We start from the raw sequence: 26771 nt of genomic DNA, 5'->3' as shown, positions 1-26771 counted from the left end.
TCACTGAATCTGAAAAAAATGACTTAAGAAAATTGTATGTAAAGTTTCCACTTTGCCATCAAGGCTATTTATAGCAATTATTCACCCAAAACACCACCATCATAACATAATTTTGAATAACGAATTACAGAATCAAAAACAATCATCAACAATGATGACGGTGGTCCCTTTGCCTTTATAAGCATCCTAGTCTTCAATATTTATTGACCTATACGTCTCCAGCAATAATTAATTATGAATTATTCATAGCAGATAAAAGATCTCCAGTTATCTGATGGGATCCAATCCTACCCAATCTGCCCTCATAAAATGTTTGAAGGCTTCTGGCATTTTGCCCTGTGTAGGAGCCCGAGTCTTTCAGCTATTTGGTTCACAAGAACATCCTGTATTTCAGGGGAGGAAAAAAACACCCTCCTATTGTGATAAATAATGAAGAAACTCTGCAATCCAATATTTTTAACACATCCCATCATTTAAAAATTTTGACTTGACTATCTATTTTCCTTAATGTTGACATCCCAGGACTTGCACATTTTAAAATAGCTTCTGAGTTTTGCTTTTGGTGCCCTTCCAGGTCAAATTATTAATGTATCCTCCCTTCCCACTGAGGATATTTAACACACTTCACATTTTTCACATATTCAATGTTAAGCTCTCTCGTCTTTCTTTACAACTTCCACTTTCCTCCAGTAACAACTCCTTTATATATAGTTGCGTCTCCAAGTCCAATACGATGTTTTAGCATGAAATCATAGGCAGAATTCGGAATAGAAATATTATTTTAAAAACTGAGCTGAAGAAAACTGTAATATAAAGCTAGAATATCTCTTGGTAGTTTAATCACAGTTTCCTCTGTCCTGATTCTTTATTTTTCCTTAGTAATGGTTCCAGTGAAGTGAAGCACTTTTCTTTTTTCTTTAAGAAATGCATTCATTTTCTTTTTTAAAATTATTTTATTCATTTTTAAAATTTTGGCCACACCCTGTGGCATTTGGGACCTTAGGTCCCTAACCAGGAATTGAACCCATGTTCCCCACATTGGAAACTGGAGTCCTAATCACTGGCCACCAGAGAAGTACCCTAAAGAACTTTTCATGCAAGTATGCATATGCGATCACTCAGTCATGTCCCACTCATTGCAACCCCGTGGACTGTAGCCCACCAGGTTCCTCTGTCCCTGGGATTCTCCAAGCAAGAATGCTGGAGTTGGCTGCCACTTCCTCCTTCTGGGGATCTTCCTGACCCAGGGATCCAACCCGCATCTCCTGTGGCTTCTGCACTGGCAGGCAGATTCTTTACCAGTGAGCCATCTGGGAAGCCCAGAGTACTTTTCATAGATACTGATTAATCTAAATGAAAGTTCCCAAGTAACAGGGACGAGAAGACAAGAGAAGGAGAAAGGAAGAAGGCATTCTCTGAGCATGTACAACTCTGGCCTGGCATTTTGTTAGACATTTTTCAAGTACTAAGGGTAACAGCACAGACACAGGAGGCAAACTGCCTGGGTTTGAATCCTGTCTGCTGGAGTTCTGTCTCTACCTGTAAGACCCTGGGCAACTTATTTATATCCTCCTCAATCTCCTCATCTGTTAAGAAGGGATAATAATAGGGCCAGTTCATAGAGGAGTGGTGATGATTATATGAACTCATATGTGTCAAGTCCTCCAACAGTAGTTGGCTTATAGTCAATGCTATAAGCATTAGCTAATTATTATGATTGCTGGTTATCATCAGATTTCACATGGGTTTGGTGCACAACGGCCCTAATAGAAGATGCTTATTGTCCTCTGCATTTTACTGAAGACAAAACTGAAGCGCACCAACATGAAGCAAGCTGACCACACACACAGTTAACATATGGCCTGTCAGGCTCCAAACCTGTGTTCTTGCCACTAAAGAGAAATGAGGGCTGAAGAGCTGGCACTGGGGAGCTTTAAAAGGGCCTTTCCTGCAACTAAATCAGCAGGATTCCCAAAGCTCTTCACTCTCCTTAACCATTATCCAGTTCCTATCCCATTCGTTTATCACTTGGTTATCCACTTTTCCCTCCTAACTCCAATATTAATGACATATGTGAATTGGTATGAAGAAAACATCATAATTTTGAAAGATAAGAAATGAGAGAGAATCATAAAAACCCCAGTGAACGTACAGTATTTCAGTCTCAATGCCTCCCTCAAAACCTCCCCAAGTATCTCCCACTGATTTTTCTCTCTCTTCTTAATCCCTATAGCACATGTGGCCTGAACTCAACTGCTAGAATGCCATCTTATGTACAGTTTAAGACACTAACTTGCACAGATCTCAACAAATATAATTTCTGATAGTAAACAGCTTATCGAATTTCACCTTTTAAAAACTCATGATGAGATCTGAGTAAACCCCTTCCAGCCAAAGATGGACAAATTTGAACCTCAACAAGAATGACTACAGTAAAATAAAATACATGACAACAGCCAAAACCACAGAAGAGTGAAGATATATCACTTTTTGAGAAAGAAAAGGAAACAACTTATTATTCTGACAGCTGATAATAGAGAGTAAGAAGTAAGCAATTTTTTTCTATCTTTTCTGTATATACTGAACTTCATAGTAGCAAAGTAGTTGTTAAGAGGAAGTTTCTTTTTATAAAAAGTACTACAACTAATAAGTAAAAATAGATATGGACCTCTTCCATCATCAGAGAAATTTCTATTGGAAAGTGCTGTTCTAGAAAGCATAACTCTAGACAATGAAGGTCAATTTCTACCAGATACTGATTGACAGAGGTACATAATAGCACCTGCAAAACAGACAAATAAAAAAAACTGAATAAAATGAATCCTCTGGATCTAACTACCAATTTTCTGTGTTTACAGGAAATATAGGAGACAGAGGACTGTTACACAACATTATGAAGATCCAGTCAGCAAAGTCCAAAAATTGTGGATCACCGACCAGAACACATGATGCACTTTCCTTAACAAAAAAAAAAAAAAAAAAAAACCTCAAAAATTGATGGAGGAGGAAACTTAAATCTCATAATTTTTTTATGAAATGAAAGAAACATATCAAACAAAATTACAATCCACAGCCCTTATTAAAAGCCTGTTTCAAACAAACTACAAAATAAATAATTACACATTTTAAAACAGTTGAAGTCTCTCCTTCTGTATTGCTCTTCCATTGTCTTTTCAAATGGACCCTGAGACTGAATGGTGTCAAAAGTCAATCATTCTAAGAGTTGCAGCTTAGTTGTATCCATATTATACAACTGATACCCTGTCCATGTTAGTTTCCTGGTTTTGGTAATGGTTATGTGAGGTGTAATCATTGTGGGAAAGCTAGGTGAAGGGTATACAAGTATTCTGTCTGTTTCTGTAACTCTGACAAATTTCTAAAAGTATTTCAAGACGTAAATTAATGAGATGGTTGGATGGTCTCACCTGCTCAATGGACATGGGTTTGGATGGACTCCAGGAGCTGGTGATGGACAGGGAAGCCTGGCATGCTGTGGTTCATGGGGTCACAGAGAGTAGGACACAACTGAGTGACTAAAATGAACTGAAATTTGTCAAAATCCATCAATGGGCTAAAAACCATCACCAGCTGATTTCTAGCCAGACAGATCCAACAAAACATTAAGGTCCTTGAAGACAAGGACAATCATAGAGTTCTCTGGACTTCTCCCACAAACACTGGCATTTTATTGGGAATATGATGGGAAGGTGGAGAGGGTAGAAGAATTGGGAATATAGAAGGAATTTCACAAATCTTTGTAAATTGTTAAGTGGGAGACATTAAGAAAGCATGGGTTAAATTTTGGGACTCAAAACTTAAGTGTATGGTTACTGTCCTCCAGATTTCACCTCTTTTTGGAACACTGCTAGAAAAATAAATTCAAGATATAAAACATTTGAGTGGAAAAATAGTCCCAGGCATTGGAACAGACAACCATTACTCACACTACCAAGTGTGGCTGAGTCTTCCTTTAAAACATCTAACTCAACACATGTTGCCAAATGACTAGGAAGCTGGCTCAGTTATTAGGTTCGGTTGTAATTTATGAGATTCTTAATGCAAAAAGAAGTCAAATGCTTTTCAGACAGATACACAGTCCCAACTTTTTATTCTAACTTTTAAATTGTTGGCTTCACCTCTTAAATGACTACCCAATGGCATAAAACAAAAGAGGACTCTTGAAAAATATTTTTTAAAAAAACAGGAAATGCATCATTGAGAAAAAGATGTTATCTTTCAATCCAAAACAGTGGAAATTCATGAACTTTTCTCAATATTGCAATTCTGTCTGTTCAACCATTGCATAAGTTTTATAAATGCCACTGTCAGCAAATGATTGAAAATTATTTTTTCCAAATGTTGGAGAAAGAATAACTATTGTATATTAATGAAAGCTAATCTACAGTAGTGGGCTTTCTCTAGCTGCAGAGCATGGGCTTCTCTTACGGAGCACAGGCTTTAGAGCATGCGGGCTTAGTAGTTGTGGTGTGCTGACTTTCTCTAGTCGTGGCTCGCAGGCTTAGTTGCCCTGTGGCAGGTGGGATCTTGGTTCCCCAACCAGGGATTGAACCCACATCCCTTGCATTGGAAGACAGATTCTTAACCACTGGACCACTAGAGAAGTCCTTAGCATGGTTTAATAAACTCAAGCTTATCAGTTTCAATTCCTATATGGTCTATTTAGCTTTTCTCAGTATAATATTTGGTACCATGGTCTTAGACCATATTTAATTCCCAGACTCTAGCAGTATAGCCCAACCTACCCCTGTGGTAGTGGTGGTTTAGTTGCTAAGTTGTATCCAACTCTTGTGACCCTATGCAGCCCGCCAGGCTCCTCTGTCCATGGGATTTCCCAGGCAAAAATACTGGAGTGGGTTGTCATTTCCGTCTCCAGGGGAATTTTCCTGATCCAGGGATCAAATCTGGGTCTCCTGCATTGCAGGCAGATTCTTTTATCAACTGGGTTACCAGGGAAGCCTTAACATACCCCTACTATTGCTAAATAGCTCAAGGTATCATCTTAAAAACAAAGCTCAGTATGTCACAGTTTTTGAGGCTTACACTGTTTCATGTTTTAAACAAAACTTATCTTGCTATGAAGTGAATAAAAAGTCTACTCTTAAGAAACTACAGAAAAGTCTCACATTTGCTCTGCCCCAGTGGAGTATTTTTGGCTCACCTAGTCTACTCCCACTAGAATATTAGCTTCATGAGGGCAGAAAGATTGTCTGTTTTATTTACGTTCGTATCATCGGTTACTCATGACATTCCTGGCACTCAGTGTTTATTAAGTGCAGCTCACAAAAAGCTATATGCCTTTTCAAAGCTGAAAACACCTATTTCAAATGGAAATTGAACACTCGGCAAACTTAAACAATGGTTCACAAAATGCGATCCCCAGACTAGCAGCACCAGCATCCTCTTGGAATTTGTTAGCAATACGAATGCTCAGGCCTAGTGAATCAGAATCTAAGGGAGGGAGACCTGAATCCTATATTTTAACAAGTCTTCCATGTGATTCTAGGAGGCCTCCCAGGTGGCTCAATGACAGAGAATCTGCCTGCCAATGCAGGAGACACTGGTTCGATCCCTGGGTCAGGAAGATCCCCTGGAGGAGGAAATGGGAACCCACTCCAGTATTCTTGCCTGGAGAATCCCGTGGACAAAGGAGCCTGATGGGCTACAATCTGTGGGGTCACAAAGAGTCAGATATACCTGAGCGTGCATGCACGCACACATACACATACACACACACACACACACACACACACACACACACACACACACACACCTTAGCTTATTCTGAGGCAGATTTAAGTTTGTTATCTGTACTCTTATAATCCAATGGAGAAAACTCTTTCCCAAAGTCATCTCTGATTTGCATCACATAAGTGAAAGAAGAGACTGAAAAAGTTGGCTTAAAGCTCAACATTCAGAAAACTAAGATCATGGCATTTGGTCCCATCACTTCATGGGACATAGATGGGGAAACAGTGGCTGACTTTATATTTTGGGCTCCAAAATCACTGCAGATGGTGATTGCAGCCATGAAATTAAAAGATGCTTACTCCTTGGAAGGAAAGTTATGACCAACCTACACAGCATATTAAAAAGCAGAGACATTACTTTGTCAATAAAGGGCCATCTAGTCAAGGCTATGGTTTTTCCAGTAGTCATGTAGGGATGTGAGAGCTGAACTATAAAGAAAGCTGAGAGCCAAAGAATTGATGCTTTTGAACTGTGGTAATGGAGAAGACTCTTGAGAGTCCCTTGGACTGCAAAGAGACCCAATCAGTCCATCCTAAAGGAGATCAGTCCTGGGTATTCATTGGAAGGACTGATGTTGAAACTGTAATATTTTGGCCACCTGATGGGAAGAGCTGACTCATTTGAAAAGACCCTGATGCTGGGAAAGATTGAGGGCAGGAGGAGAAGGGGATGACAGAGGATGAGATGGTTGGATGGCATCACCGACTCAATGGACATGGGTTTGGGTAGAATCCAGCAGTTGGTGATGGACAGGGAGGCCTGGCATGCTGCGGCTCATAGGGTCGCAAAGAATTGGACACGACTGAGTGACTGAACTGAACTGAAGCTCAATTATTTTAGTACTGAACATATATACATATCCTGGAATGTGACTAGAAAATGACTTTCTGTATGGAATAGATATTTGGACCAATAAGAGTGTATCACTGTTGTGCCCTTTATATAACAAGATGCCTTGAATCTTAAGACAAGAATGTCCGAGACAAAAAAATGTTAAATAAAATGGCAAACAAGGGATTATAACTGCAAGGCTTTCTCCCAGACAACCTATTTTATGGCACATCTAAACAGAGCTTAGTTAATGAACATAGAAGTAATGTGATACGGTGTTAATGTCCTCACACCAAGAGCCAAAGAGCTTTGTTTTTCTTTACTAGCTGAAAATAATCCAAAAAAACTCACTGGGATCCTTCATCATTTCGATGAGCTAAATAATACCAAAGTGGAAAATTCTACAATTCAATAAGAGCATCCAGGGCCTAAAATGTTCCAAAACCAACATATTTCTAGATGGCAGAAAGGAGTGAAGGATGATACACATGCTGGATCCAAAAGGCTCCTGACATGCTGGAAGAATGAATTAAATTTAACACAACAGTATTTAAGAGGACAAAATTAACTTCTATTCCTGAATGAAATACACATACCCTCAGGTATAGGCTTGGGAAGACTTGACTCAACTACAGCATATATATATATAGCAAGATATATATAAAAGAACATATACACTTCATTTGCAGTATACATTCCATGAGTCAACATTGTGCCCATCGTGACTGTAAAAGCAACAGTGACCTTAGAATGTCTAAGCAGAAGCAGAGGATCTAGTATCAAAACCACAGCTGTGCTCTGACATGGACTGGGCGCTCCACATCTGAAACACCTGCACTCATTTCTAAGCCCCCCACTTCATGGAATGCACAGCTGCAATAGGACAGAAAGGCTGATGCTGTGGCCAGAAACTGTGATCTCTGCAGAGCAAGTGAAATACGCTCTGAGTGCTAGACGATGGAAGAGAAAACTCAGGCATGGGTGGAGGCAGGCTCTGCATGCGTTTGTGCTCAGTCGCGTCTGACTTAACGCTATGGATTGTAGCCCAATGGGCTGCTCTGTTCATGGAATTTTCCAGGCAAGAACACTGGAGTGGGTTGCCATTTCCTCCTCCAGGGGTTCTTCCCAATCCAGGGATCGAACCCAGGTCTCCTGCATTGCAGGCAGATACTTTACCATCTGAGCCACCAAGGAAGCCCCAGAATACTGGAATGGGTAGCCTATCCCTTTGCTAGGGGATCTTCCCAACCCAGGAATCAAACCAGGGTTTCCTGCATTGCAGGCAGACTCTTTACCAGCTGAGCTACCAGGGAAGCCCCCAGAGGCATGATAGCTGTCTTCAAATATGTTCAGGGCTATCTCAAGGAAGAGGGATTTAAAGCGCTCTATGGAACTCTCCACTCCAGCATTCTTGCCTGGGAAATCCCATGAACAGAGGAGCCTGGAGGTCTACAGTCCATGGAGACGCAAAGAGTCAGACACAACTTAGTGACTAAACAATAACAGTGGAACTTTAAGGGAGTTAAGCTAATGAGTAAAAGCTGATGAACAGCCTTTGGTTCCAAAGAAGGTAAAATAACAAACTGGAAAACTTGTGATCACTTCATGAGACAGTCTGGCTGGGCTCTAGGACCCAGTTATTCAATCAAATCTTGTAGGAGTTACAGTAAAGCTATTGTGTAGAGATGGTTAACATTTACAATCAGTTGACCTTAAACAAGGAATATTATTCTTAATAAAGTGGGTGGCCCTCATCCAATTATTGGAAGGCTTACAGTACAAAAACTGAGGTTTCCCAGAGTCAAAGAAATTCTGCTTTGAGATTGCAATATTCACTCCTCTCTGAGGTTTTAGTCTGCCACCCTCCTTTACAGATTTCAGTCTTGCTGCTGTTGCTGCTGCTAAGTTGCTTCAGTCATGTCTGACTCTGTGTTACCCCATAGACAGCAGCCCACCAGGCTCCGCCATCCCTGGGATTCTCCAGGCAAATCAGTCTTGCTAGCCCAAATAAATACAGACCCCATACATAATTTGTGCGAGTGAGTGTATGTCCTATTGGTTCTGTTCTCTGGAAGACTATAATTGATACAGTTGCCCAAGAATGGAATGGTCTATTTCCCATCATGCTGAGTTCCCTTCACCCAAGATATTCAAAGGCAGGCAAGGAAACCACTTTGGTTATGATAAAGAGACCATTTAAAATATGTGATTCTTGGATTTCCCTGGCAATCCAATGATTGAGACTCCATGCTTTCACTTCATAGGGGCAAGGGTTTGATCCCTGGTTGGGGGACTGAGATCCCATTTGCCTCACAGAGTGGGTTCCCAGGTGCCACTAGTGTTAAAGAACCGGCCTGCCAATGCAGGAGACTTGGGATTCAGTCACTGGGTCGGGAAGATCTCGTGGGATAGGAAATGGCAACCTGCTGAGAATTCCATGGACAGAGGAACCTGGCAGGCTACAGTCCATGGGGTCACAAAGAGTTAGACACGACTGAGCACGAATGCACACACACACTCACATATATATATGATTCTTGATGAAATTACGTAGATGTATAGACCACATGGTATTTTTAGTATTAGTTGCTCAGTCGTGTCCGACTTTTTGCAACCCCATGGACTGTAGCCCGTCAGGCTCCTCTGTCCATGGGATTCTCTAGGCAAAAATACTGGAGTGGGTTGCCATTTCCTCCTCCAGGGGACCTTCCCAACTGTATATAAAGGAGACTTCATTAATGTGCACTAGAGGATACCCCAGGTTAACCTGTTACAGAAAACAGTCTCTTGAGTCTTTAAATTTTATACCAATTCTACACCTCTGGTTGGCCGATTGTTTCTTTATTTAGCTTTTAAGCTGAATGACCTGGGGCTATTTGTTTCTATCAACCTGACTGCGAATCTAAAGGGACAGTTGAAATGTCTATTTTCCTTGCTATCCTCAGAACAGACTGCTGCAAATCTACTCTATGATTCTCATTCTTTTCAGCTTACAATACAAATAGCTTATTATTTTTTACAACCTATGTCTTATAATAAAGCAGTGCTGAAAAATTAAATAGAAGAAAGTTCAGTTGACATATAGGGTATGAAAATGATTTGCTGGTAGTGATTTTTAAGTTTGATTCTAAATAGATTTTTGAAGAAAGGCACTTGGGAGACATGGTTCAAATTTTGCTATTTAAGGTATCTTGAAATTATAGGCTCACTCTTCCTAAAATTTCAAAAAGCGTACAGCTTAGGCTCTTAAGGGTATAGCAGTGATAAAAGCTTTCATAATCATTTCTAAAAAGCAACACTTCATAGTTTTCTCTCTCCAATGGTTCTGTAATATACTTGTAGAAGGAAGGCAATGGAAAACCAAGAATAAAAATAGCAGAGCTCTCCACAATTGGGCTTCCTGCCTACTTTCCCTGTTCAAAGAAGAGAGGAGATACCATCTTGCAATAGAGGCTTCATAGACAACTGGGCTTCTCCAGTGACAGTTGGCATTTGATGACCACATAAGTCCAACTCAATTTATTCAGTGTATTGAGGATGCTGGCTTCATCTGCTCTGGGGACATAATAAAGAGCAGAAATAGCTACTCTGCCTGTTTAGAATGTATATGAATCCTGTACCATGAGCAACCTATCCTAGAATACAGAGTGGTATTAAACACATGCTTGTTGAATGAATAATTGAATGAATGAACAAAAGCATAGTTTAAGATTATAAGGAAACATAGATACATATGGGCTCACTTGGTGGCTCAGATGGTAAAAGAATCTGCCTACAATGCAGGAGACCTGGGTTCAATCCCTGGGTTGGGAAGATTCCCCAGAGAAGGAAATGGCAACCCACTCCACTATTGTTGCCTCAAGAATTCCAAGACTGAGGAGGCTGTCAGGCTATTGTCCATGGAGTCACAGAGTCAGACACAGCTCAGGAACTAACACTTTATAGATACATATATTTATATTTACTTTTGAGAAATCTTTCTATCAAAAATGTGTAAATGTTTAAAACTTTAATTTTTTAATAAGGATAACATTTGACTATCAAAAAATTTTATAACATGCCATACTTCCTTCTCTAATAAGGCATAAGTTCAAATTATTTTCCCAAATCCACCTCCCTTTTTAACTCTCTGACATAATGATCCTAAAAAAAACCCCAACTCGACGTGCATTCATTTCGCACATTTGAAAGTGCAAATTCCTTCAGAAGAAAATCTATAACCTTCCGATAGTCTGTAACGGTATACATTCAGTGGAAGAACACGCACAGATGCCTACTGGCCTGAGCGTATCCATCCAGCCCCCTGTGATGGACAGCCAGGAAACGGACCATACTGCTTTTCCAAACACAAATGTTAAGGAACACAGGGGAAGAACTGCACAGATATCAATAACAAGAGCATGACGACTTCCCTGGTGGTGCAGTGCATAAGAATCTGCCTGCCAGTGCAGAGGACACAGGTTCCATTCCTGGTCCGGGAAGATTCCACCTGCTGTAGAGCAATTAAGCCTGTGCTATGCGCCACAACCACTGAAGCCTGCATGCCCTCGAGCCCAGGCTCTGCAACAAGAGAAGTCACCCCAGTGAGATGCTTGTGCACCGCAGCTAGAGGGTAGCTCCTGCTCTCCAAAACTAGAGAAAGCCTGTGTGCAGCAACGAAGACCCAGGGAAGCCATAAAGAAAATTAAATAATGAATGAATGAATGATTTTTTTAAAAGAGTATGATAATATTAGGAGCATGTTTTATATCACACTTGTACTTTTTCAAAGCACCTTCACAACCTGACTGGCATCACAGGAAAAAAAGCAAATAGATGTATCATTTGACAGGTGAATGAAAAGAGAGAGTGATGGATGGTTTGAAGTTTAAACCCCAATCCTGATAGTTCGGTTGGGCACTTTAAAAAAAAAATTATATCATATTGACAGAATATGGTACATAATATTCTTCTTTGATAACAGCAAAAAAAAAATGTATCCTTTCACAGGAGATGATTCAACAGCCTTCTTATGTTTGATCCAAAGCTGTAAGAGATGGAATACTGCATTTTAGGGGAACGTCCATATACACAGGTTGCTTAGAATGTTGACTGAATTGACTGGCAACTTATCTGGGACTCCCAGGGGTCTTTGTCACACACTGGTAATTCATTGATTACTGGAAATCTCTGATAAAAATAAACTCTTTAGTTTTTTTTAAACAAAATTCATATTACAAAATTCTAATGATCATTTAATTTTCTAACGTAAGGTGTTTGAAAGGAATAAGATATTACAAAATGAAAACATTTAGTAGCAAAGTTGCAAAAGCTTTGCACAGTCATAAACTGGGCTTTGTGACTTGGCTGTGGCTCTATGGAGCCAGATGATCTAGGTAATAATCTTTTTTATATATATATATATATATATAGTGACCCCCATGGACTGTAGCCCGCCAGGCTCCTTGGTCCATGGAATTCTCAGGCAAGAATCTTCCCAAACCAGGGGTCAAACCCAGGTCTCCTGCATTACAGGCAGATTCTTTACTATCTAAGCCATCAGGGAAGTCCTCTCTCTCACATGTATGTATAGGAGTTTTAGATATTTTCTTATTCCAGGCTGAAATTAGCTATTTCAGGCTGCCTGGTCTTCATAATATAACTACTTTCATTTTTAATGGGATGGAGGATATTATGGCTGTTTTTCTGAAACCACATCAATTTTCAAAGGCAGCGCGAACAACAGGGACGCGTTTGCACTGGAATTTTGGCTTCAAGGCCAGTACCACCTTGAAAATTTGGCTGATTTCCCCAAACCCATAAGTTGGAGAAATACCAGTAATAAAAAGGGGAATTACAAGGATGATTTACAATTTTCTCCCCTCCCTTTCCTCAAAGTTCGTCTTTGTCAGTTGCCAAGAAAACAAGATCAAAATGGAACCAGCTAGCGACTGATAATTAACTACAGGGAAGTATTTCAACGAGTAAATTAGCTATCAGATAAAAATAAAGGACAACTGAATTCTAATAATACATTTCAACAGAAGAAAAACAGGACAGAGATATGCCCTTTTGACTTTGAAAAACAGTTCTTGATTTGTTTGTTTTGTTTTCTAATATCGTTTCTTCCTAATTATACATTTTTTAAGAGAAAAGTTTAAGAATTGGTCACTGCCAGCCTACAAAAACGTTTACCCACCAATAAACAACTGATTTTGATTATTTTAATTTTTTCTTTCCTCTTCTTTCTTTCCTTTCCATTTTCTAAACCCTTACAATGGAGAAGGAAATGGCAACCCACTCCAGTGTTCTTGCCTGGAGAATCCCAGGGATGGGGGAGCCTGGTGGGCTGCCGTCTCTGGGGTTGCACAGAGTTGGACATGACTGAAGTGACTTAGCAGCAGCAGCAGCAGGAGCAAACCCTTATAAGCATGATCCCTCATTTTTGCTTGACTTCCTGGGTATGCAAGAAAGGTCAGTGTGACTTAAGCCTTGCATAAAATCTGACTTTTTGTACATTTCCCTAGGTATAGCCTTCCCCATTGACTCAGCAGTAAAAGAATCCACCTGCAATTCAGGAGCTTCAGGAGACATGGGTTCAATCCCTGGGTTGGGAAGATCCCCTGGAGGATAGCATGATAACCCATTTCAGCATTCTTGCCTGGAGAACTCCATGGACAGAGGAGCCTCGTGGGCTATAGTCCATAGGGTTGCAAAGAGTCAGACATGACTAAAGCTACTTAGCACTCACATATAGGTAGACACCTGCAATTTGAAAACACTCTTTTATTCCTCTTGGGGTAGAACAACCAAAAGAAAATCAACTTGTTTTGGCTGTTTGCCTCTTTCTAGTTTTCCATTTTTGCAGGTAAAGGAAGGTATAAAACTTCCAAGGCCACATTACCATATTTTATGATAAGAGAGCAACTATTTTCCAGCCCCACTGAAACATCTCAATGTCACTTTCCTCTCTTTGATCCAGTCCACACAAAAAAGAAACAATTACTTCTCTAACCATCAACTAACTACACAATGACCAATGACCCTCATTGCTGGTAATCTTTAAATTTCAACAACTACTTAGGAAAGGCGTCTTCATACTCACACACATATATACACACACAGAGTTCTTCCAGGAGCCATGGAAGTTCTGCACCCACCTGAAACACAATTTGTCCCTCTTTTTACCTAAACAAATAGCTAAAGAAAATTTACCATTACGATTATATTGTATAGTCTTAGAACAAGAATAAACAAGAATTTGAAGAGCTGATTGGCTCTTAAGTAGGTAAAGTACAGGAGTCACTGCTCACATCATGTGATGCACACAGCTGAACCTGCTTGTTCCTGGAACTGCACCCGATGCCCAGGTGTTATGGAAGCCACAGATTGACTTGCTATATCTTCATGAAGAGTCTCTTTTGGTCATTGATTTTTATAGAAATTAAGTTTTATATTCAAACAGCATGGTATGTTAATATTCACACATTACTATTAATAATTTAATGATAATATTATACACATTATTTTAGTTAATATTATATATTCAGTTCAGTTCAGTTGCTCAGTTGTGTCTGACTTTTTGTGACCCCATGAATTGCAACACGCCAGGCCTTCCTGTCCATCACCAACTCCCGGAGTTCACTCAAACTCACATCCATTGAGGCGGTGATGGCATCCAGCCATCTCATCCTCTGTCGTCCCCTTCTCCTCCTGCCCCCAATCCCTCCCAGCATCAGAGTCTTTTCCAATGAGTCAACTCTTTGCATGAGGGGGCCAAAGTACTGGAATTTCAGCTTTAGCATCAGTCCTTCCAAAGAACACCCAGGACTGATCTCCTCTAGAATGGACTGGTTGGATCCCCTTGCAGTCCAAGGGAGTCTCAAGAGTCTTCTCCAACACCACAGTTCAAAAAACATCAATTATTTGGCACTCAGCCTTCTTCATAGTCCAACGCTCACATCCATACATGACCACTGGAAAAACCATAGCCTTGACTAGACGGACCTTTGTTGGCAAAGTAATATCTCTGCTTTTGAATATGCTATCTAGGTTACTACTGATATTAAATTTTGCCTATATTTATGTAATTAATAAAACATGCAATAGAATTACATGACTGTAATGAGATGCTTATATGACCCAATCCCCTAGATCTTTCTCCTCCCTTTATTTATTTAGTTTTTTAAGATTTTTTGATGTGGCCCATTTTTAAAGTCTTTATTGAATTTGTGACAATATTGTTTCTGTTTCATGTTTTAGTTTTTCAGCCTCAAGGCATGTGAGACCTTAGTTTACATACCAGAGGTCAAACCCACATCCCCTGCACTGGAAAGCAAAGTCTTAACCACTAGATCACCAGGGAAGTCCCCTTCTCCTTCTTTTGTAAAGTACCTTGGAGACAATGTTTAAGAAGCATCATACTACACTGTTCAGTATAAATGAAGGATATAGACTGGTGTAACTACTTGAGTAAAGAAAAAGTTCTAAAACATAAAGCTTAGTGCTATAGCATTAAGGAAATTGACCTACCCAAGACACCACTGATATTGTTTTTATTTAATACATTAATTATATGTGATCTCATAAACATAACTCAGCCATAAAGGACACATACATATTAAAGCAGTGTCTGATGCTCATTGGAAGAGTTACATTTAAAATCAGCATTGTCCTTGCCTGTCCTACTTGAAGATGAAAAGAACTTTTCAAAACTTTTTATAATTGAGAGAGAGGGAAAATCAAACAAGAGCAAGAGAAGGGAAGAAAAAAATAAATCTCTTTGTGCCAAGGGAAGCGATATCACATGCTTGCTTGTGTTTGGCACCCTAGTTTACAGCCCAGCAATCTGAATCTACGAACTTAGGCCTTCATGGATGAGTGAATCAACTGGCTTTTGAATTAGAGAACAAGCATTACTCCATTAACTTTGAGACTAGCCCTTTCAAGAAATATATTTAGCTAAGGCACACAATATTTCAGTCCTAAAATGAGAATGTCAACTGTGAAATGGAATTGAAAATTTCAGTTGTTTCTGTTCCGGCTCCTCCCACACATACTACCTATTTGAATACTGTGAATCCAGGAAGCATTTACATAATAAATATGGTGTGTATTCTAGGTTTTACAACAGGTCTTTTTGCTTTCATTACTTGTCACATTAGAGGCTGATGCAAACATGTAAGGAAAATCTACGTCCTACATGCCATGTTATTACTGGCTGCCTTATCCTTAGCCAGAGAAGAAAAACATTTGCTCTGCTGGGGCAACGGAAAAAGAAAAGGGTTGGGAAAACTTGGGGCTTCCCTGGACTCTACACTTTGAAGCATTCACACAGTGCTCCCCACGCTGAACCAGTGAGCTTGCTAAGCCAGAAAGATCACTTGAAGACAGAACTGCAAGAACTGCCAAAACTAGACAGAAGGAAGAAGAATCTTCCTGATCCAGAAGACCCTGTAAATACTGCAATACACATACACACACAGACATACCCCATGTGTTTGGTAATTAACACATTATTAAATTTCGCCCGTGCTGACGCGTCTAATGTCAACCTGTCAACCAAAGAGTTCTGGTTACTGTTAAAGTCTGTTTTAAACATGGAGGGCTTATCTGTTACCTGGGCTTAGGAAGCCATCAACTACATACCAGAAGCGCTTTCAAATTTAAGAGGTTTAATTTATTAAGGACACCAAAATATTTCTGGCTGTTTTTCCCCAAGATTTCCAAGATATTAGCCAGGAGAAGTATTGTTATGATCATCAGTGGTCACGCTGTAATTGACATAAACCAGACTGTGGATTTAAGAAGAGAGAGACAGAAAGTGTGTGTGTGTGTGTGTGTGTGTGTGTGTGCTGAGCAGTGATACAGAATTTTTTTATTATAAGTTTTCTGACTTTTACTGAAAACCCAAATACTCACTTGAGTAGAAATATATATTTGTATGTTCTCACTAGACAACTAACAAACTTAAAGGGTACACCTTGAAAACTGTAATATACTTGAGCACTTACGCTGTGCCGGATACTGATCTATAAAACTTGTGTATATTTCACTCAGTTCTAACAACAACTCTTTGAGATAGGCCCTATTATAATCTCTGTAAAATTGCAGAAATTGAGAATTTAAGTGCCCTGTCAAAGTTGTCAAGTTCACACAGCTAATAAAGTGTAGAACTGGGAGTCAGACCTAACAGTAGGACTCAGGGGCTCTTGTACTTGACTCCAGGCCACCCGAGCCACTGTTAGCAAATAGACAACTGGTCTTATTTACCCTAAATATCCGGGCTTCCCTGGAGACTCAGACTATACAGAATCCGCTTGCAATGCAGGAGACTTGGGTTTGATCCCTGGGTCAGGAAGATCCCCTGGAGAAGGAGATGGCTACCCACTCCAGAATCCTTGCATGGAGAATCCCATGAACAGAGGCGCCTGGTGGGCTACAGTCCAAGGGGTCTCAAAGAGTTGGACATGACTGAGTAACTAAGCATGCTAAATTTCAAATTGATATTGAGTATGGAGGAAAGCAGATAGGCCATGTCAGACTTGAAGCCTCTGAAGCAATTCACATAGTTGTTCAGTTGCTGAGTCGTGTCTGACACTTAGACCCAGGTTCAAAGCAGAGACACTCAGTTTCTACCACTCCAAGGTCACCTGTTGCCCCGCCCATCCTAGGAATACCTCTGCTGGGTGTTTGATGAGAAATAGGTTGTTTGAGCCCACAGGTAGATCATGGTCATTTGGGGAGGCATTTGAGTAAGTGAGGAGCAGAATACATTCCAGAAGGTATTTCTTGCAGACTTAAAAAAAAACAAGTTACTTACAAAACAGATACAATCTATACAATAGGAAGATGAAGGTAGAGTACAATGTCAAGGCAGAGATGAGCTATCCATATTAATAAAGAACTAGAATAAACATGAATTCACCATGGCTAGAGTCTGGTTTCAAAGCTGATAGGTTATCAAGTCCTCTGTGGTTGTTTTCACTGAACTCTGGGAAAAGGTCTTAGAACTGACTCCCATACATAAGTTAAACCAGCACTTCTTTTTAAATGGGAGGAGTGGTTACAAGGTCTCGGGAAAACAGTCTCATGTTGAAATAGAAAAACACTGCCTGTTTATAGATGACAGACAAAAAGGCAATTGTTTAAAGGCATGTGGTCTATCACTGTCATCTTCACCTAAATAAAAATAAACACCCATGGCAGAATGTATATAAGGTGGAATGAGAAATCAGTCCAAAGAAGAGTTATTAATCAAGAATCATGGGATTTAAGACTTGGGAAGGACCTTAACGAACAAGTTCCACTTCTGCACTTCCATAAATTAAAACCAAAGTCGGCAGAATGTGGACTTCTTGTGCAGGTATTATCTTCAAGCTCTGGGCACTGAGGGCTCATTCCCTGAGGGTATGGAGCGTGAAGACAAGAGAATTGTATGTGGAAACTGGAAGCCCCGATCTTTGAGAGGTAGGCCAGTAAACAGTAGCCCCGAAACAGCTGCTTAGGGTCAACAGAGAAGTGGCAGGAAAGCCACGCAGGGTGATGTCATGGGAGCCTGGGAAGGCAGGAGTTTTAGGAAAGAGTAAGCAGTAGTGTTAAACAGTAACAAGAGTTCTAAGAACTGGGAAAGAGTCATTAGATTGGTTGGTTATTGATCAGTGGTGTATGTGTGGTCAGTCATGTCCAACTCTTTGCAACCCCATGGACTATAGGCCAACAGGCTCCTCTGTCCACAGGATTTTTCAGGCAAGAATGCTGGAGTGGGTTGCTATTTCCTCCTCCAGGGGATCTTCCCGACCCAGGGATCAAACCCTCATCTCTTGCATCTCCTCCACTGGCAGGTGGATTCTTCACCACTGGGTCACCTGGGAAGCCCTGACCTTTGTAAAATCAGTTTCAGCAGTATGATCACAGTGAAAGATGTTTAAGCAATGACTAGGAAGTCAAAAAAAACAAGTTAAGACACTGAGGCCAGAGTCCATGTTCAATAACCTTGGAGAAAAGAAAAAGATGGAGTGGTGGACAAAGAAATGCTCAGAGGAAAAGGTCAGTAGAGAATGAGAGGAATCCTTGAAACAAGGATTGAAACTACTTTGGGGAAGACAAAGCCAACTGAGCTCTATGCACTGACTGACCGATCAGCCTTGACAGAAGGAGACACCCAGTTTGTTCAGAGATAATACAGATGAAAAGGGGGTGGTTATAGGGTACATGGGCTTCCCAGGTGATGTTAGTAGTAAAGAACCTGCCTGCCAATGCAGTAGACGTCAGAGATGCAGGTTCAATCCCTGGGTCAGAAAGATCCCCTGGAGGAGTGCATGGCAAGTCACTCTAGCATCCTTACCTGGAGAATTCCATGGACAGAGGAGCCTGGTGGGCTACAGTCCATAGTATCGCACAGAGTCAGACATGTGACTGAAGCAACTCAGCATGCAGCATGCATACGGTACAGAAAGTAAGTGGTTCTCTCAACTGTATTTTTATTTTCATGATTCACTTTCCAAAGCATGTAGACTTTCTTTTGGTGATGACATAAGCTTTAAAAATTCTCCTTCCCGTATTGCCTGTGTTAAATTGTGAATGAATGGATGTTAAACAGTGAGTTCTAAGCCTTGATCCCTCACTGGTGAAAATTCAGGCCAGCTTTTGTGGGCAGAACAGATCTTCCCACACACTGCCTCGCCCTCATCCTCCACTCACTGAAACAGTCTCCTCATTCTCCAGATCATCCCACCAGCTACAAAAGTTAGGTTCTCACACCATCAGGAAGGCTCCCCAGGTGGCACTAGTGGTAAAGAACACCCCTATAATGCAGGCAGCATAAGAGACACGGGCTCAATCCCTGGGTCAGGAAGATCCCACAGAGGAGAGCATGGCAACCCACTCCAGTATTCTTGCCTGGAGAATCTCAATGACAGAGGAGCCTGGCAGGCTATAGTCCATAGGGTCACAAAGAGTCAGACATGACTGAGGCGACTTAGCAGGCATGCAAGCAAGCATGCATGCTTGCCATCAGGGAACTAAGATGAATAGGGAGGAGTTTAACAATTTTAGAGCTTGTGAAAGCTGGCAGTTTCTTAACCTTGCCAACTGTCTATTACTTTCTTTACCTGGTTTCTGCCAAAGGCCAAAGCAAATAGCAAGTGGGAAAAAAGGGTGATGGCAGAGAAGAGCCCTCTCAAGAAAATTAAGAGAAAAAGAGAGAGAAAGACTTACAGTAGGCAGTATTTACTGCTGAAATTAAACTAGAGACCCAATTTGGAAAGAGAGGTTGTTCCCAGAATTAATGACTGCTCATATGTGTTTGGGATATGAATTTGAGCAAACTTCGAGAGATAGTGGAGGACAGGGATGCCTAGTGGGCTACAGTCTATGGTGTCACAAAAAGTCAGACATGACTTAATGACTGAAAAACAACAACAACGTAAGTGTTTAAGATTATATGGATGACCTGTTGTATCGGATGATCTGAACAGGCTTCTCTCTACGAACACACACACACTATGTCTGTTAGAGTCCTTTCTTGAGAACCAAAAGCTCAATGGACAAAGTCAATTATGAGTCATTCTTCCAGTAAGAGACCAAAGAAATGTTCTCTGAAAAGCCACGTTACCCTGGCATTTTAGCAACACCTGCTTAGTACTCTTTAATTATAAAATCTGAGATCTGTTTTTCAAATTGGACTAGATACATTTTTCACTTCCACCATTTTGCCCTTCACCTGAAAGGTCTGCAAACCTTTCCTCAGGTGTGGAACACTAAAGGTTCTCAATTACTGAGAAGCACCACAATCCAGTCATTTAAATTCACCCTGGAGGTGCTGGCAATATCTGTCTCACTTGAGGTCAGGCACATCCCAGCCTTCACAGTCCTCCCTGATTTTAGACGTGTCGAGTGACAACGAAATGAAGCAGAACCCTATGGCCCTTCCCCCCATGTCCTCTGCCTGCCTTTTGTCTGTGGAAAAACCTTAGCCAAAGAATACATTTAATCAGAGAAGTGAGAACATGAAGAAACAAAGGAAAATAGTCAAAGGAGACCAAATAATAATAATGTCGTCATTAAGCAAAGTCAAGGACCCTCAGTTCCTTCTCAAGGGTTGTAGATAAGATTCTGAGCCATATCCTGTGAGCTGTCTTATAGATACTGAAAGCCCTACCAGGTAGAGAAGTTAACTACAGGATGGCCAGACTGTAGCTGTGACATAAGCTGCCACAAGTCCAAGAATTGGCCTCAAGGACATGGAAACACACTGACCTGGGAACTGAAAATTAACTGTACCAAAAACAATCAAGATGATGCTGGTCAGACCATTGATGACCAATTTCAAGATGACTGTCACAGCTGACTGCGTGGTTTCTGCATGTAGCCCCCTCCCTCTGTCTTTAAAAATTCACATGCCCTGATTGGGGTACAGGGGAGTCAGCCTTTAGACAGATGTCCTCTCTCCCTGACTGGCTGCCAGAATCCAAAATAAAGCAAACCTTCCTTTCGACCAATCTGGTCTCTTTATTGACTTTTGAGCAGCAAGCAGTCGAACTCTGCTTTGGATAACAATAATAGAATTCTTCTCCTTGTAAAGATGCATGTATTCAGCACTCAACACATACTTGACATTGAGCCGGTTGCTGAGCATATCGAGATTGATGAGATATTACATTGGCCCCTCAGGATCTCATATAGACAAAAAAAAAAAAGGAGCAAATGTATTTTTTAATTTCTCCGATCTTATTTCTCTGGAAGTCAGATATCCTCCCTTGGAATATCAAGACCTCTGACGTATCCATTGCCTTGTGTATTATCAACAGCGCTGCTTTACCATAAAGAAGCAAAAGAAGACATAAAACCTGATATGCAAAATGAAAATCTGAGCTAAAGAGAAAGACGCTTCATCTAATAGAGCCACACAGGAGAACAGGAGATATGCCAACCGCCCCTCCCCCTCCCCCTCCCCCCCCCCCCCCCCCCCGCTCAGTCAGTAACAAAGCACGATAAAAAAGACACACAAAGACACACACACACTACTACTACCACAACAGACACCTTACCTGACTTGCCCACGCCTGCTCTCCCAAATATTGCCAGTTTGACCTCTGCACTTTTAGCCATGCTGGGTGGTGGTAGACAATTCACTGTGGTTCAAACTAAAGAGCTGAGAAGATCTTTTTGGTTCCAGCCCTGGGATTCACCATATCATGGTAAATCTGCAATCCTTAAACAAAAGAGATTTGTGAATTCACAAATGACTGGAGAATTTCATATTTATTAAGTATCTTCTATGTGCCAGAATCATGACTTGATCAGTATCTTCCCTGTTGATCACCACCACAATCCTGCAAGAGGGCTTGAGCAATTTACTGTAAACCATTCAACTAAAAAATGATAGTTCCAGGACTTGCTCTTCAACCTGTCTGGTTCTAAAACATACCTTTTTTTTTTTTTTTTTACATAAGATAGCATTTTCAAAAGCACTCCTCAAAGAACGTTTTATGTCAGTAATTGATAACAAATCCTTGTCTGTGAATACAAGTATTTATCATGTGCCTGTAAACACCCAATATACAAACACACACGATAGGGACAGTCACATTTGGAATTCTATTTCCCTTTGGGCTGACTAATACACATTCCTACTAGCTAACCCCACTGTAATATGATTGAATTTGCCTCTCAAGGTTTAAGTTTTATCTCCATTCACTAGATCACAAGGTCAAGTCATGTCACAGATACCCACATTCCTAAAACTGGTATATAACATCTAGATATTTTTACATTTTCCTAGGCACAATGCCCTGGGACACAAAAGATAAATGCTATTAGAACAACCTCAAGTACATTAGTTTATGGCATTGTCCTAATACTTGGGTGTTCAGTCATGTCTGACTCCTTGTGACCCCATGAACTGTAGCCCGCCAGGCTCCTCTGTCCGTGGGATTCTCCAGGCAAAACTACTGGGGTTGGTTGCCATTTTCTCTTCCAGGGGATCTTCCTGACCCAGAGATCAGAAACCCCTTCTGCATGTCTCCTGCACTGGCAGGCAGATTCTTCACCACTAGTTCAGTTCAGTTCAGTTCAGTCACTCAGTCATGTCCGACTCTTTGCGATCCCATGAATCGCAGCATGCCAGCCCTCCATGTCCATCACCAACTCCTGGAGTTCACCCAAACTCATGTCCATCAAGTCGGTGATGCCATCCAGCCATCTCATCCTCTGTCGTCCCCTTCTCCTCCTGCCCCCAATCCCTCCCAGCATCAGAGTCTTTTCCAGTGAGTCAACTCTTCGCATGAGGTGGCCAAAGTACTGGAGTTTCAGCTTTAGCATCATTCCTTCCAAAGAAATCCCAGGGCTGATCTCCTTCAGAATGGACTGGTTGGATCTCCTTGCAGTCCAAGGGACTCTCAAGAGTCTTCTCCAACACCACAGCTCAAAAGCATCAATTCTTCGGTGCTCAGCTTTCTTCACAGTCCAACTCTCACATCCATATATGACCACTGGAAAAACCATACCCTTGACTAGACAGACCTTTGTTGGCAAAGTAATGTCTCTGCTTTTGAATATGCTATCCAGGTTGGTCGTAACTTTCCTTCCAAGGATGACATTATGTAAACATAAGCTTCCCAGGTGGCACTAGTGGTAAAGAATCTGCCTGCCAATGCAGGAGATGTAAGAGATGTGGGTTCAGTCCCTGAAGACCCCCTGGAGGAGAGCACTGCAACCCCTCCAGTATTCTTGCCTGAAGAATACCCTCGACAGAAGAGCCTGGCAGGCTACAGTCCATAGTGTCACACAAAGTCGGACACAACTGAAGCAACTTAGCACGGATGCAAGCCCACTTTATATTATGGGTACTTTAGGAATGACACCAAGGTCCTTGGTACCATGGAAATGCAAAATTGGAAAAAGTCTTGGAGTTAATTAAAAAAACATCCTCCAGCCATCACAGGAGCCCTTTCATATGACCAGGCAACCATCTAATAACCACTCAGGGTCAAATTTACCACTTCCAGAGGTGGGGGGAGGAGCAGCATAACATCAACTTTTTCTTTCCTTTCACTCGGAGCCCTTCAAGTACCTAGCAATTACTAGGAGCCTTTGTCTCATTCTAGACATCCTTTCTAGGAAAGTGAGACCCAATCCTCTTCCTTGGTTCTACACGGAGATGTCTGTTCTTGTTTATGCTTTTTGACCCTCACCTTCCCTCTTGACCATATGCAGCTCCCTTCTCTGGCATTTGCCATTTTAATCACTCTAAAAACATGGCATCCTCTGCATTCAGCCCCTCGAAATGTGACCTGACAAATGACCCAGCACAAGTTTCATGGGATTCTTCCTCTTCTTCAACAAGGCATGGTGGTTATATTCATATTAAGGCTCACATTTTTCACATGAACTGAAGGCTCCCCCATTCTGAACCTCTGCAATCGATGTTTTCATCTTAAATGTAAGACTTCACTTTCAAGTCTGTTATCTAAACATATGAACCACTCCTGCCAGAGTTTTGGCATTTACAAATTTTCTAAAAGAGCTTTTCCAGAGAAAGAAAAAAAGGAAAAGTTCTTCTGAAAAAGTATTTCTACAAAGACATTAACATGTAATTGTTTCCTTCCCTGTGCATCTAAACCATTGACCTTTGCCTCACAAATTCTGTATTTGCTGACTTCCACAGTGTCAGAGCTTCCTCCGAAGGACAGAAAGGTCAACATTAACATTGGCTGTTGTTTACTTCATCAAAATAATGAAAAAACTCCTTAGTGATCATTAGTAGCACAAAACACAGAAGTTGTAACATTTGTAATTTGTCCAGTCCCACACTTTCAGCTAAAGATAAAAGAATTTTGTTTTCATTTTATGTGCATTAATTAAAAAAAGAAAGAAAAGAAAAGGCCTCTATGTTTAAGGTTCAGTGCTTCATCACAGAAGCATCACAGAAGCATAATCTATTGAGATATATTAACTAAATGAATTCCAAATAAGAATGGCAAGCATATCTTTGAAACATAGAACATGCAAGTGTCTGGAGCTTGTATAAACAACAATTTTCTATCTCATGCAGGACTGCTCATTCCCATGCCCATAAAAATCCAAATAATTTACTATCTGATTTATGCTTCAAGAGAGTAGCCATCAAATGTGATTTGGAAAAAAAAAAAAAACAAAACAAAACACTTGTTAAGTCAAGTTTTTCAATAATTCCCAAATGGCCTCAGAGGCATAGGAACTTCACATTAGAGAAATTCTGTGGGTTGAATGTTTCATATGTAATGTAAAAAAGATACAGCTAGTTAGTGTCAATTTTATGTTAAGAAAAAATCCTTAAAGGGAGACACAAAACTGACATACATCTTTGAACATTTTCTCACATGAATATGTGAAAAAGTTACATTTGATGAAGACAGGAAACAAAGATAAATGTGTCAGTTGTATTAATAAGGGACCTGTTGCCAAGTCTCTGATGTTCAAAATAATTCATGATCCAGGACCTTCCATAACATGGATGAAAGAAAACATTTGTTTTCATGTTGTTGGGCAGAAGTATTCTGCCTGGGTCTCGAAGCTGCCATTCAGTTTTTAGGTGGACAGTGTTTTAATAGGACAAAAAAATTTTCTCAGTTCCTATCACTACTAAAGCTAAAATCACAGGTAAAAGGTTCATTTAAGAGATTAAAGGTGTACTGATCTTTTTCCTAAACAGAAAGGTACCAAAAGAAAGCTTAAGAAGACTCCAAATTCTGTTACTGTTAACACATGCATTCAGTCATCCCACATTCATGCTAGTCACAATGGTCATCTTCAAAGAGCTTACAATCCAGTAGGCCTATGACATTTAGTTCACTAAAAGCTGATCTTATTTATTTTAAAAAAAATTTATTCATAATAAATCCCTAAACTATTATACTTACCACAGTCCTTGCTTTCTACGCCTTCTTGTGGGGAAGGGAGGAGGTTGGAAACACAAGCATCTTTATAAGGTAATAGTTGTTTCAACTTCTGTGTTTATGGTCTCATCAAAATAAAGTGCAGGTGTTTAGGGAAACAAAGAATCTAATCTGACGGTGGGGATGAGATTCTTTTTGGGCCACTCCTTCTCTAGCTCTGAAAACAAGTTTTGCCAGTCTCATTACCAGGAATTGTCCCTCATCTTATCACAACGCAGCACGCACGGGGAGGAGGAAGATGGTAGGAGACCCCTGGCTATAGCGTTGCTCAGAAAGCAACAGGTATCCTGGAATGATAAAGAAGCCCATCGTGGACTGCAGCTCACTTGCTCTCAATCTAGGCGGCGGATGGAACCTGAGTCAAAAGGACATTTCTGATCTTAGCCCCGGACGGAGAGCGCTGTTAAGCCCCTGGCGTTGGCGCTCACATCACCCTCTCGGAGACCCCCAACCCCCGCCTGGGAGGACCCAGGGACCAAGAGGACCACCCCAGAGGCCGAGCGTTCATGGGCTCCGAAGGGTCTGCAGGAAGTCATCCCGAAAGGGCCACCTGGGCACGTGCGTTACACTCACCTGTTCACACTCTCCAGGCCCGGGAGAGCCGCGGTCCCCTGGCAAGTTCGGAAGCTGTTCCCCGAGACCGCTAACCCTCCCACGTTGCGCAGCGCAGTCTGCGGGGGGCGTTTCCCAGCCGCTGGGCTGAGATCGTGGGTGGGAGCGGCGGCAAGCGCTGGCGGAGCGGCCGGGGGCTCCTCGCGGCCGCTCGCTCCGACTAGCGGCCGAGGGACTGCGGCAGGACTGAGCTCAGCCCGGGAGGCCGCCGGGATGCTGCAGTGCGGCGCTCCGGCGCCCCCTACCGGCGCTAGCCCCCCGGTTCCCCCCGCGAGGCTGCCTCCAGCTGCAGAGTGCGAGCATCCAGCATCCATATATCCGCCTTCGCTGCACCCCAGCCCCACTCAGTTCCCGGCCTCTGGGTTCTCACAGAGGGACCTCGCCCCTTGGTTAAAACCTCGCATGTGAACGCATCCCTGCGTGATGTTTTCTATTCCCTACTTCAAACCATCCTCACGCCATCCTTTAGGGGCATGTTTAATGATCCCCATGAGACTCAAGAGAAAACAGGGGATAAATGACTTCTCCTGGGGCTTCCCGGATGGCTCAGCGGAAAAGAATCCGCCTGCAATGCAGGAGGCGCGGGGTCGGTCCCTGGCTGGCGAAGATCCCTCGGAGAAGGAGATAGCAACTCGCTCCAAT

General features: G+C 41.5%; 1 protein-coding gene across 1 annotated transcript in view; it reads right to left on the bottom strand.

Annotated features, from left to right (window-relative positions):
• Positions 1-26262, bottom strand: part of RERG (RAS like estrogen regulated growth inhibitor) — a 136823-nt gene extending 110561 nt beyond the window's left edge. Inside the window, exons 1-2 of the mRNA XM_068971099.1 lie at positions 26091-26262; positions 21630-21793 (exon numbers count right to left, since the gene is read on the bottom strand). Of these exons, the coding sequence (XP_068827200.1) occupies positions 21630-21690 (61 nt within the window). The 5' untranslated portion in view covers positions 21691-21793; positions 26091-26262. The remainder of the gene's footprint in view (positions 1-21629; positions 21794-26090) is intronic.
• Between the last annotated feature and the right edge of the window lie 509 nt (positions 26263-26771).

Source organism: Capricornis sumatraensis, chromosome 4, assembly GCF_032405125.1.
Source record: "Capricornis sumatraensis isolate serow.1 chromosome 4, serow.2, whole genome shotgun sequence".
In the NCBI taxonomy this organism is placed as follows: Eukaryota; Metazoa; Chordata; class Mammalia; order Artiodactyla; family Bovidae; genus Capricornis; species Capricornis sumatraensis.
This window is presented reverse-complemented; position numbering and strand designations above follow the sequence as displayed.